At 35.6% G+C, this 12,308-nt stretch overlaps 1 protein-coding gene across 3 annotated transcripts in view; it reads left to right on the top strand.

Annotated features, from left to right (window-relative positions):
- hwt (heavyweight) overlaps positions 1-12,308 on the top strand; it is a 56,703-nt gene that overhangs the window by 40,351 nt on the left and 4,044 nt on the right. For all 3 annotated transcript variants that reach the window (XM_069060027.1, XM_069060025.1, XM_069060026.1), the window contains exons 4-5: positions 8,803-9,584; positions 10,646-11,819. In XM_069060027.1, the coding sequence (XP_068916128.1) occupies positions 8,803-9,584; positions 10,646-11,819 (1,956 nt within the window). The remainder of the gene's footprint in view (positions 1-8,802; positions 9,585-10,645; positions 11,820-12,308) is intronic.

Genomic DNA, 12,308 nt, shown 5'->3' with positions numbered 1-12,308 from the left:
GAAGCTGACGCCTTGCTAAATCGATTGATTATGTATAGGTGAACTTCCAAAAAAAAAAGTTCAAAAATTGTCGTGTGCAAAAAGGCGTTACTCAAAATTTTCGAGTTACGTAGCTTATCGGATAGCCGATGTTCAAGTTTTTTTTTGGTAAAAACTTTGTAATATTTTCTGTAGCCGTTTGGTTGTAAAAAAATAAACAATTTTCAAAAATGTATTGCGTCTTATGGAAAGAATAAAATTCAAATGCCTGTATCTCTGTTCGACGCTCGCCAAAAATTCGTTAATTTTGCCGTGTTTTTACGTTTCTCACTTCATTGCTCTAAAACTAAGCCCCAAATCGAAAAAATGTATTCTTTAAGAACTAAAGACAGACATTCTCTGACTACGATGGTGTTTATTATTATAATTTTGAGGAAATATTAATCAAGTTATGATTAAAAAACTAAAGTTGCAACAAAATCTTATAGGGCTAATAAGCGCAAATCTCGATCACCCTCCCCCACCTCTCTGTTCTGTTCTGTTTGCATTTCTAATCGCTGAGAGATTTTGTTGCTACGTTAGTTTTTTAATCATAACTTGACTAATATTCCGTCAAAATTATAATAACAAACACCATCGTAATCAGAGAATCTCGGTCTTTAGTTCTTAAAGAATACATTTTTTCGATTTGAGGCTTAGTTCTCGAGCAATGCAGTGAGAAACGTGAAAATACGGCAAAATTAACGAATTTTTGGTGAGCGTCGAACAGAGATACAGCCGTTTCAATTTTGCTTTTCCCATAAAACGCAATGCTAATTTTTAAATTGTTTATTTTTTTACAACCAAACGGCTACAGAAAATATTGCAAACTTTCTACCAAAAAAATACTTGAACATCGGCTATCCGATAAGCTACGTAACTCGAAAATTTTGAGTAACGCCCTTTTGCACACGACAATTTTTGAACTTTTTTTTTTGGAAGTTCACCTATACATGATCAATCGATTTAGCAAGTTGTCAGCTTTTTGCCATTAACTGGCCACACGACGAACTTTAAAGCCTCCGAGTTCTGTTAGTCGGAAAGCCAGCGTATTTCATTTCGAAACGAGAATTTTATGATTCGTACCGTTGCAGACGTGGCAATCACGGAGGTGACAATTTGGCAACAGTGCGGTTATAACGTCCCGCGACAAGAAGGAAGAGAAAATGAAAAATACCTAATCTCTGAATATTTGTATAGGAACGGTTCATCGTTTATTATATGGATTAAAATCCACTCTTCCTGTTGTCTTTATTTATAATTGTTTCCGAAAATTCTCCTTATTGATATTTAAAAATTAGTTTAAATTTGTTTTCGTTGATTAAACTCGTGGTTTTAAATAGTACAATTCCGTATCATCTGGTGATAGTGCCTGAATGCCGTATCACTGTATGTAATGGTCCAGAATATAATAATAGTAATAGTAATGACAATCAATGCTTGAATATTTCTCTCGTTCCCTCGGTTAGGCAGTTACATCGATTTAGTCCAGAACAAACGTATAAAATGTCAAATCTGAGTCAAATTGGAGTTTAACATTGGAATCTCTCGAAATTCTCGGTCGGGTAAGGGTTGATTGCAAAAGTTTGCCAATAGTATGTTGAACTCTTATTATTAAAATTACCAGAAAGTGTTCAAATTTTAGCATTACATTTGTCATTGATTTAAAAATACAGGGTGATTCTTTGAGGAACGGCTGAAACTCCATGAAGGTATTTACACGCGAAAATAATGATTAAAAAAACTCATATGTTCTTATTCGATTTTCATTTGTTTTCAAGTTATAGCGGAATTAAAAATGCTATCTAGAGTTCTACTTGTATCGCTTGTTTTCACATTCAAAATATTTTGTAATCAGAGTATGCCATGTTTGAGGCTAAAAAACATTTGGCTGGTTGAAAAATGACGTGTACAAAGTACAAGCGAACACTCGGGAAACACTACTAATTCGATGTATTAGAAAAATTGCAGCCAAGAAAGGTATGAAGCAATTAGCAATTAGGAAAGCAACAAGCGCCCTTCGTAGATGAAGCAGAAAATATTTAGAGGTCAACGGCGGGATTTTTTAACATTTAATAAAAGAACGCGCTTATTAAAACAATGTAATATTTGCAGTTTTGTTTATTTGTTATTACCCTATAACTTGAAAACAAATGAAAATCGGATAAGAACATAATTATGAGTTTTTTTAACGTCATTTTCAGGTGTAAATACACTCATGGAGTTTCGGCCGTTCCTCCCGATTCACCCTGTATACAGATTTTTAAAAATAATAGTGGTTTTTGTTTAATTAAAACTAATGTTTAAAGTGTTCTGAACAATCTTATCAGTGATTGGCAAATAAATTGTATCTATCTCAGAACAAATGTCACATTTTCTTCGTTTTATAACATAATTGGAGAAAAAACGATTTGGGAATTAATTTATCTCGGTTACATTTTTTCTTTACAGTCTTGATTTAGAGTAAATTTTCCGTCCCATTGTTTTCAGTTCAACGTAAATGAATCAAAACGTTCAGTTTTCGTGATTAGGAACATAAATTGACACAAGACTCGTGTTGCAACACTTTTCATATAACATAATTTCTTTGATCGTGTGTTGTTAAAAACGTCCACTTTTTCATCATGATTATCGCTAACGAAGAAAAAGTTGTAAATTTACACTTCTTGAGCTTTTAGTAGGGTGGCGCTTATAAAAATGAGTCGTTTTCAGGGACGCCCATATTCGAGATGAGGTTGTGATCATTTTTAAAATGACGTAGGCGTTTGTTAGCATGAAGTGGCATTAGGGGACAATGGTGTAGGAACGGGAAGTTCCTTTAGGACACAAGTGAGATCATAAAACCAAATAAATCAGCCATAATAAACATTTGGCTGGGTCTTTCTTATCCTGTGTCCAGGATGTTCGGTCGATGACGTCAGTGAGAAAGGCAGCCGCTCTGCGGTGGTTTAGAGAAGCTCAAGGCGTCATTTACACGAGCCATCCATCAGACCCTGGATAAAACGGACACATTTTTCATCCAGCTTTTTCTCTACACTCATCTCTGTAAGCACCTATCCGTTAATTTCGACCATTATGCAGATTGCAGTCTGCCTAACGCGGGACGAGAACAAATTCATTTAAATTCTGGGGATGGGGTACCACTTCGCAAACATAGACCTACACGATTTTCTGTTGTTTCAAGAAATTTAGACAAAGTTAAATTGAATGGATTTTTCAGTGCAACACTTTTAAGAACGTCATTAATCATAAATGATGATGCGAACACACTATACTTTTATGTAATAATTTTTTACACGATTCGTCGAATCAATGTTTCCCGAAATATGTTTAAAAGCTCTCGAAAATCTTTTTTGCCGTTTTAAAATCGAATTAGAGAAAGGCAAGAAACATGTTCGCAAAGAAAGATATTGTTTTTATGATAACGAAATCATCACAAAATTGAGTTTTCTGAAAATAAAATCTTCACGTTCGAAAAGTAATTTTACAGTAACATGTTCTACATGTTTCACATATGTATTTTAAAAACATGTCATCTAATTACTGCATCACCACTTGTAAAAGTTGGAGTTTTTCCAAAACAGAATTGAATTAGGAACGGTAGCTCCCTTGATTGCATTTTTTCTTTTAAATACGGCTGAAATGGTGCTCATTCATAACGGCATTCTCTCAGCATTCGCCGAATGAATAGACCGGTTTCATTTTTAATATTCAATTTGGCTTTTAACTCTTTTTTTCGCACTCCCTTTGCATTTTCTATGTGAAAGTACGGCATAAATAATTTTACCCTCGCATAGCTTCAGAACGCGAGCTATTAAAATTCTTTCAGATGCCACCCTTTATTGCAGCGCTACTATTTCATCTTTAACGTTAAACGCTTTAAAAAATCCATCTAATATTCGTTTCGAATTCGACGTTGCCAACCCCAAATCCCAATAATTGACCTTAATCTCCGAACAAGATTCGCGACATTTCTTATTAATCGTATTCAAAAAATTTCCTATTAGTCAAAGCTTGCTGTCATCTCAACAGGATTAGGCTTCTTGGATATAGAGGAAAAGACGAAGGGGAGTTCGGGAAATAAATTAACGCAAGCAAGAGCTTATCATAAAAACTGAACGAGCAATTATTACAGGATACTGTCTGATATAAATTTAAAAAGTCGACGAAACTTTTCAAAAGTAATTAGTTTAGAATGACGGAACGTACACAAAGGGGAGTAAAAGCGATGAACTTTAAGGCCGTCGTAAATCTAACTATCTCTCAATTGATTGTTCTTATCGTGTCTCGCTGGTATACATCACGTCAAGTGTTCCTCTAGTTTGTATGATTTCTATTAACCCCATGCGAGATTTTACTTGTAAATGAACATCACCAGTAATAGGGCTTCCCACATTATCAATCGATAGGTCTTCATCTAAAACAACACGATCGTGAAAGCAATTTAGAATCAGAAATGACAAAAAAAGTCATCGAATAAAGAGACAGTGCTTAACGATGTCATTATTTAATACGCAAATGGTACAAAAAAGAAAAGAAAAATTAAACACCATCATGTCATATTTAGTGGACGCCTAACGAGAGGGAAAAGACTCCTCTGTGCGGCGGAAGTCAACAAGCCCTCTTAATTGAATAGAAAGAATTTTTTACCATCTTAAAGATGCAAGTGCTGAAAATTTAAAGTGTTGCCACGAAATTCTGTGCATTTTTCAGAACACAACGTGTTAATCAAGTGCCTAAAAATAAACGTAAATGTTCAATTAGCACAGGAAAGTTCGAGAAATTGAAATTCAAAACGCACAACTGTTTTACAAAAGACTAAATTAAGGAAATATAAAAAATGTGTTTGAATAGAGTAGTTTTAATATATGCGACACTTCTACAAATATTCTTTCTTTTGTCCTTGACAATGGAGAACCAGATGTGACATCAATATTGTAATCTGCGGGATTAAAATGTTTCCACATTTTCGCTTTTACGGAAGAGTGAAATTTTAATACGGGAACATGTGCACGAAAAATATACGTTCAGACGTGATTTTAATACCCTTATGAGCAAATAAGTGCCTTTAAATTTTCGGCGAGGACGGGTATTAATTTTTTTACAAACGATGTAGCAATACAATGAGTGTAATGTATTGTTTGTTGTTTGGATATATTAAAAGCGTCATTATTTGAGTTGTAAGAGTCAATTAAATGTGTGCTCTTCTTTTTGACGACACTTGAATGGAACAACCTGTATAAAGGAGCTTCTCCAAGGAATTATCGTTAAAAATCGATACGTAATATACTCAACGTATAAATCCACAAAATGCTTTAACAATGGCAGCAATTTTTCATATTCCATAGATCTATAGAAAAGCAAACGCAATTTTCTTTTCTCGTTTCTTTCCCTTGATTATCTTATATCACTTTGTGGATATTGCATTTGCTAAAAAATACTAATAGCTGGACAGATGCAACGTGTTTATTGTGTTCCCGCACGCTTACGTTGCATTTTTTCCTTTCGCCAATTTTCTACACATCATTTTTTGTAGTGTCCGGACAGATCGTTTTTCTAATTTGTCTAGATGTTGAAAATAGTTATTTAGCGCGATTTACATGAACCGTACCTCATTATGTTTATACTCGTACTGAGTAAACGAAAGTTTTCTGTTAGAAAGCGAAATAAAATAAATAAACTTTTAAATTAGGAAAAATGGACTCTTATACAGGGTGTCGTAAAATTAAAGTATTCCAAGTCGGGGGTCTTGTAGGGAAAAATCTCAGGAATCTCGAAAAAATAAAATAAAAAATATAGGGCGGGTCTTTACAAAGATATATGGGTCTGAAGGTTCAAACTTTTCATCATGTTTTCTTCAAATAACAAATATAAATGGTTGACATTCATTTTGAAATATAGTGAGGATGATTATGTAAAATATTAAAATATAAATGAAAAGACATTTCTTGAGAAAAACAGCTGTATCTCGAAAAAATAAAAGTATTTTTCCAATTTTTGTTCAAAAAGGAAGTACAACAAAGCTAGAATATTAATCAAGTACTTTTGAACAAATACTGGCAACTTTGATATTTTTTTCAAAGTGACAGCAAATTTTTTTTTAAACATTTTTACTTGGTCAACAGGATGTCCCCTACTAAGCCCCGAACTCGGAATACGATAATTTTAAGACACCCTGTAGAATATTGATGCATCGTGTGATCAGAAAATTCATAATCGAGTCAGCCTTGGAGATGAAACCGCAATTTTTCGTTAGACTGTTGGTAGACATTTCGTTATAATTTGCACATGTTTACGTGAAACGTCAACAAACAAATTCCTGACTTTGTTTATGCAATACATATTGCTACAGTGTACTAAAATAAATCTAATGTTTTTTTTAATTGACATGTTTTTATTTTGTTTTTGTTTCATTTTATTTGACAATTACTGGTGCGGCTCAACCACAGACATTTCCAAGGCCGACTCGATTACGAATTTTCTTGATCACATGACATATTTAAATTCAAAAAACATCTCAATTACCAAAGACAAAGTTGTAGTTGTTAGTTTGGTTAACTCGCTAGTTATTTTCAGATTACCCGATTGGTATCTTCTGCAATGTTTCAAATTATTTATTTGTTTAAATTTGACATTTCAAATAAATTGCAAATTTAATCATATTTTGGTAAAATAAAATTCAAATTGACCACAGGGTGGTTTTATTAATACGAAAGAAGAGGGACATGTCAAATATTACATTTTATTTGGACGTTCCATTATACAGGGTGTCGCAAAATTAATGTATTCCAAGTCGGGGGTCTTGTAGGGAAAAATCTCAGGAATCTCGAAAAAATAAAATAAAAAACATAGGGGGGGTTTTTACAAAGATATATGGGTCTGAAGGTTCAAACTTTTCATCATGTTTTCTTCAAATAAAAAATATAAATGGTTGACATTCATTTTGAAATATGGCGAGGATGATTATGTAAAATATTAAAGGAAGTACAACATAGCTAGAATATTAATCAGGTACTTTTCAACAAATATTGGCTACTTTGATATTTTTTTCAAAGTGACAGCAATTTTTTTTTTAAACATTTTTACTTGGTCAACAGGATGTCCCCTACTAAGCCCCGAACTCGGAATACGATAATTTTAAAACACCCTGTAGATTTCATTAAATCACTCCAGTTCTTAGTCGCCAAATTTCGCTTTAAAAGTGTTTAAAATTAAACACAACTTCAATTTGTTTTGTTAATAGATTTGACGTAAGTACACTCTACAGAGAAAATTTTATAACCAAATACATATAGTCAAAACAGACATTTCATTAAAAAAAAATTGACAGTTCAGGAGTTTTTTAAATTTACTATACTTATTTATGCGATCCCTGTAATTGTTTGGTCCTGCAGCAAAAGAATTAAACATTCGTGACTAACTTGTGTCAAAGATTTTGACGTGCCAGATTTGACTTTGGTGAGACTATATGCCATAAAAACCTGCCGCTGTAATACAAAATACCGCACGATCGGAAAACAATTATCTAGTAAGCTATGATTATCATGGGTTGGCACCACTAGTTTTAATATAGTAGTATTTGACAACCGTCAAGTTTCTCTATTAGAGATTAAAGAACTCAATTATGTTTCTTTGACAACAACAATAAACTAGAGCTGCCAACTGAACCATGATACCATCATGGCTTCTCGATTTTTTCTCGATCGCACGGTATTTTATCCAAGCATTGTTGACAGGTCTCGTACAACAATTAAAAACATCATCAAAAACTGTTCTTTAATGTTCAAAAATCTAGCACAATACATCTTGGGGCCTTGTAGAATGGGAGGATTTAAGTTGCAGCTTATTTAGCTTATTGGTAAATCCAGCACTGTCAGTCAGAACGCCAAAGAACCAGACCCCGAATGCATGGATGAATGCATTGCACAAAAATTAAATTAAAATCAAAGTGGAATTTATTTGGACGTAATGATTACGACTAATGTAAATCTACATCTAATTACTTGCAAAGTAGTTGAGTTAAGTCTATTTACGTAACAACCTGGAATAAGAACAATAAGCTTGTTAGTAAACAGAACGTAAGAGGTTTAGAAATCGGGTGCATAATTATTTTAACTAGGTTAAGTTTATTTAAATTTAATAATCGTCCAGGGCCTGATTAAACGAAAGAAAAATCAGAAGTAAACGTTATTACATTTTTGTTGCTCACGTGATCGCCTTATACAAGGTGTTATGGAAGTCTATGTAATAAATTTAACCACCGATAGGACTCGTTAAAATAAACATTTTTTTAATTTGTCATTTTGTCCGCAAATTCTTCCAAACAGAGTTAAAATTAAATATAATTTGAACCCTAAAATTCATACTCGTTCATGTGTTTACACATTCATTGATAACGAAGCACGAAAAAAGACTCGATTAAACTCGAATGAAAATCAGTAAAAAGTGTTAGTATTAGAACAGCGATCCTTCTTTCTTCAAAAAACTGTAAAGTTTTTACCGCTCAAAAACATTTTCACTCACTCTTTCGTTTCAATTGATGATTATCCCATCAAATTAGGGGTTAGAAAAGATCAATATGTAAAAAATGTTTATTTTAAAGAGTTCTAATGATGATTAAATTTATTACGTGTACTTCCAAATAACACCCTGTATATTCTGAAATGAGTAATAAATGAGATATTTCGTTTTTACAGTTTGATCCGAGTTTTAGACTTGTTTGTTAAAGCGGATATTGACCTTCTTGGGGAGGGTATTTTTGAAGCGTGTAATTTTTTGTTGCAGAGGGTTCTTCGGAACCGACCTCGGATGACGACTTTTTCGGTCACCACATTTCCGTGACGAAGCCGCAAGAATTAAATTCTCCCGACAGCATAGCAGAAGCCATCCTTCCACAGATCAGTGCGCAGTCACCCAGTCGGGGCGACATAAAGCGCCATCCCTCGCCTTATTACTACGCTGATTTATACAAGAACAAAATCGAAGAGTCGAAAACTTGTTCGGCCAGAATACGGAAAGAGCCAGGCCAGCAGGCGAGACAGTCTCAGGACGTTTTTGAATCAAAAAGCCACTGTACCAATCAAAAAGCTAAATCCGCGCACAGGAAGTATCGCAAAAGTTCCAGTCTTGACAATCCAAATTTGGACAAACCAATCCGAGCCAGGTCTCACAGTCGTTTGAAGTATAAAAAGAGTTCCAGTGTTGACACACAGAGTACAGATTCGAGGGATGCGCCTAACGAGGCGGTTATGCCTCCAAACAGACTGACTTCACCCTGTGCTTGTCTCACCCCAGACGATGGCTTAGACGACGAAATGACACGCCAAAGGCATGTATACGAAACCGCTTTTGACTGTCGCATTAGCAAGTCTGATGACGATTTAGATCAGATTGATAAGGTATCAAACCATCCTGTCCTCGTTCAATTGAATAATTCGAGGGAAAACCGAGCTGGACCGTCCGTTGATAGCAATACACCACAAAACAGGCGCAAAGTTACGCTCCTTTGCCCCAAACCGAGCCAAGAGGACAATAACTCCGTCGGTGCCCTCTCGCAGAAACTACAGGTAAACACTTTTTTCTCCCATCACTCCGATTACATCCCCATTTGACTTGATCGCTTAATAAAACATGTCAAGACTTATTTTCTAACATCCCTACCAAATAGTAAATCGAATTTGCATAGATTTGGCCAAAACATAACCTCACAATTTACCATGACATTTAACACGCCTACTTTGAACGTAAAACGGTGAAGTTTTTTAAATCCTCTTTGTACTCATAGCCTCAGGTATTTCCTGGTTGATAATCCATGACATAGAAAGACGGAAACGTCAATTCACCATAAACAAAATGGGCGTTTCGTCAGAAAAGTGACAGAAAAAATTATGAACCAAGAAATAAGAATGAAGCGACACCACGAACGCTTTAAATTTTAATAATCGAGTCATTGGTGTGGAAAGTCCTACCAACCCAATAGTAAAAAATTACTACGTAATGTTAAATTATTTATTTTTAAAAATTTTACTTTTTAATATTTTTGAATTTTTCATTACAAAAAATATTGTACCTAACTTTTACGGGAAGAGAAATTTCCCGCGTGAGCCCTTTGTTTGGAATAATTCAAAAATATTTAAAAATAAAAGTAAATAATTTTTGGTATTGGGTTGGTAGCACATTCCGCGCTGGTTACTAGATTATTATTTAAAGCGTCGGTGGCGTCTTCTATGATCACATTGCATACTGAACAAATTGTTCCCCTTCATTAGAAAAACAACAATAATTATTCTCAGGGCCCTGTTATTACTTTTACTTTTTTTAATTCTATTCTCATTTGTTTTACTTATTTATTGTGTAATGTTATGTGACGGAACGTCCATTTTGTTTAAACTGAATTGACGTTTCCGTCTGTCTACGTCATTAAAAACCAACATTACAAAGCAATTTCTCCTAGTTTCTGCTGCAAAATAAAAAAACACCGCATGCGGGAAATCGTTTTCCCTGGAAAATACCTATTTTGAGGCTGAGTACAAAAATAACAATTTTGTCTCTAATCGTCAGTATATGAGTGTTTTTGTTGTGATTTTTCTTATTATAAATTATCCTGGATGTGTGTAATTTATTGCAGGATATGCACTTGCCAGTCGAAGAAACGTCGGTCGTTTCTGGGGCATCGTCGTTGCCCCTCCGAGGTTATACACCATCCCCTCCGTCCACTGCCCCGCTCCCAACAAAATTCCACGGTAAAGAATTGGTGATGAACAGTATCCGTAGCGCCCCGAATTTACCATCTCATCCAAAATCGCGACTGAAAGATTTGCATTTGCCGGTGAAATCTTTGAGAGGCCGTTCGCCAAACAGCAGCAGCGGGAGCTTGCAGATACAGAGGAGCGCATTCGAGATAGAATTCGGCAATGGTAAGCTCATATCAGAATTTAAAGGACGGCCTAGTCAGTCGAAAGACGGCGACCAAGATAGGATTCTTGAGATAAAAGACTGGCCCAGACAGGAGTTGTTGTTGTTAAAACGGGGTAGCAAGGGAACCAAAGAAAGTATTTTGGAGTTTAAGGGTAGACGTAGGAGACATAAGTATTCTAGTACCGAAAGCATGACGACTAGTAGTAGCGGAGGTAGCATGGAGAGTATTAAAAGTAGTACTAGTGAAGGAAACAGGAGTACGACTAGTTCGGACAGTCGACAATCGTCTTCGTTGAGTTCTCACAGTTCCGACAGCGGAGGTAATAAGAGTTATTGTGGGACTCAAAATTCCAGTTTCTTAGCTCACGCGAATAAATTACACATACTGAGTCCCATATCAGACAAATCATCTCAGGAACCGATCTCGGAGACTTCCGACAACAATCGAAACAACAACTCCCAAAAATGCTCTCCAGAAGAAGCAGCAACACCGGAGACAATGAAAGTGAAACGTCGTCTACCTCAAAACAAGAACCTTTTAAATTTGGGTTTTCACACGGGCGACCTCGAGATTCAAGGTTCCGACAGCGGAATATCAATCCAATCTCGCGAAGGCATCAAATCTCGTTTCGGATTTACAGCGGCCGAATTACCGATTCAACAAGATTTTTCTGATTTACCGTTCGACATGCCAAAATTGCGACGGAGACGGATGATCGCACAAGACGCCTGCACTTCGGGCAGCGCGACGTCGGTCGATCTCAGAGATTTACCTTTCGACATGCCGAAGTTGAGACGACGGCTCAGGATACAGCAGTCGAGCACCGAGTCCAGCGTTTCCCAAGCGTCTTCTAGTCAAAGTGTCATCGAGGCCGACAGACAAGGTTCGTTAACTTCTCTTTCACTTTACTCGTTCAGGCCGGAAGCGATCGATCACGTGGATTTACTGCCGTCTCCAAATCATATCAAATTCTCGTTCGACTCTGCTAATCGGACACCATGTCAATGCTTTCGAGATCGAGCACGTCTCTCCCGTTTTAACACCGGGGGACACAAATCGATCTGATTGCGCTGGCACGAACTTGATAATAATCGATCGATTTGATGATCGATCCTGCTGGCCGACCCGGCACCTCCGCCAAAATTAAACGACAGTTCTTTACCTAACCTAAAAGCTAGGTAACGAATAACTCAAAATATTTAAAAATAAAATGTAAAAAAAAATAAATAACTTAACATTAGTAACTTTTTTACTATTGGGTTGGTAGCACTTTCCGCGCAGATTACTAGATTATTAAAATTTAAAGTGTCGCTTCATTATTATTCTATCATTTTTCTGACGAAACGCCCATTTTGTTTAAAAGTGAATTGAC

The sequence above is a fragment of the Tenebrio molitor genome, chromosome X (assembly GCF_963966145.1).
Source record: "Tenebrio molitor chromosome X, icTenMoli1.1, whole genome shotgun sequence".
Taxonomy (NCBI): domain Eukaryota; kingdom Metazoa; phylum Arthropoda; class Insecta; order Coleoptera; family Tenebrionidae; genus Tenebrio; species Tenebrio molitor.
Note: the sequence above shows the minus strand (reverse complement) of the source record. Positions and strands in the feature narration are given on the sequence as shown.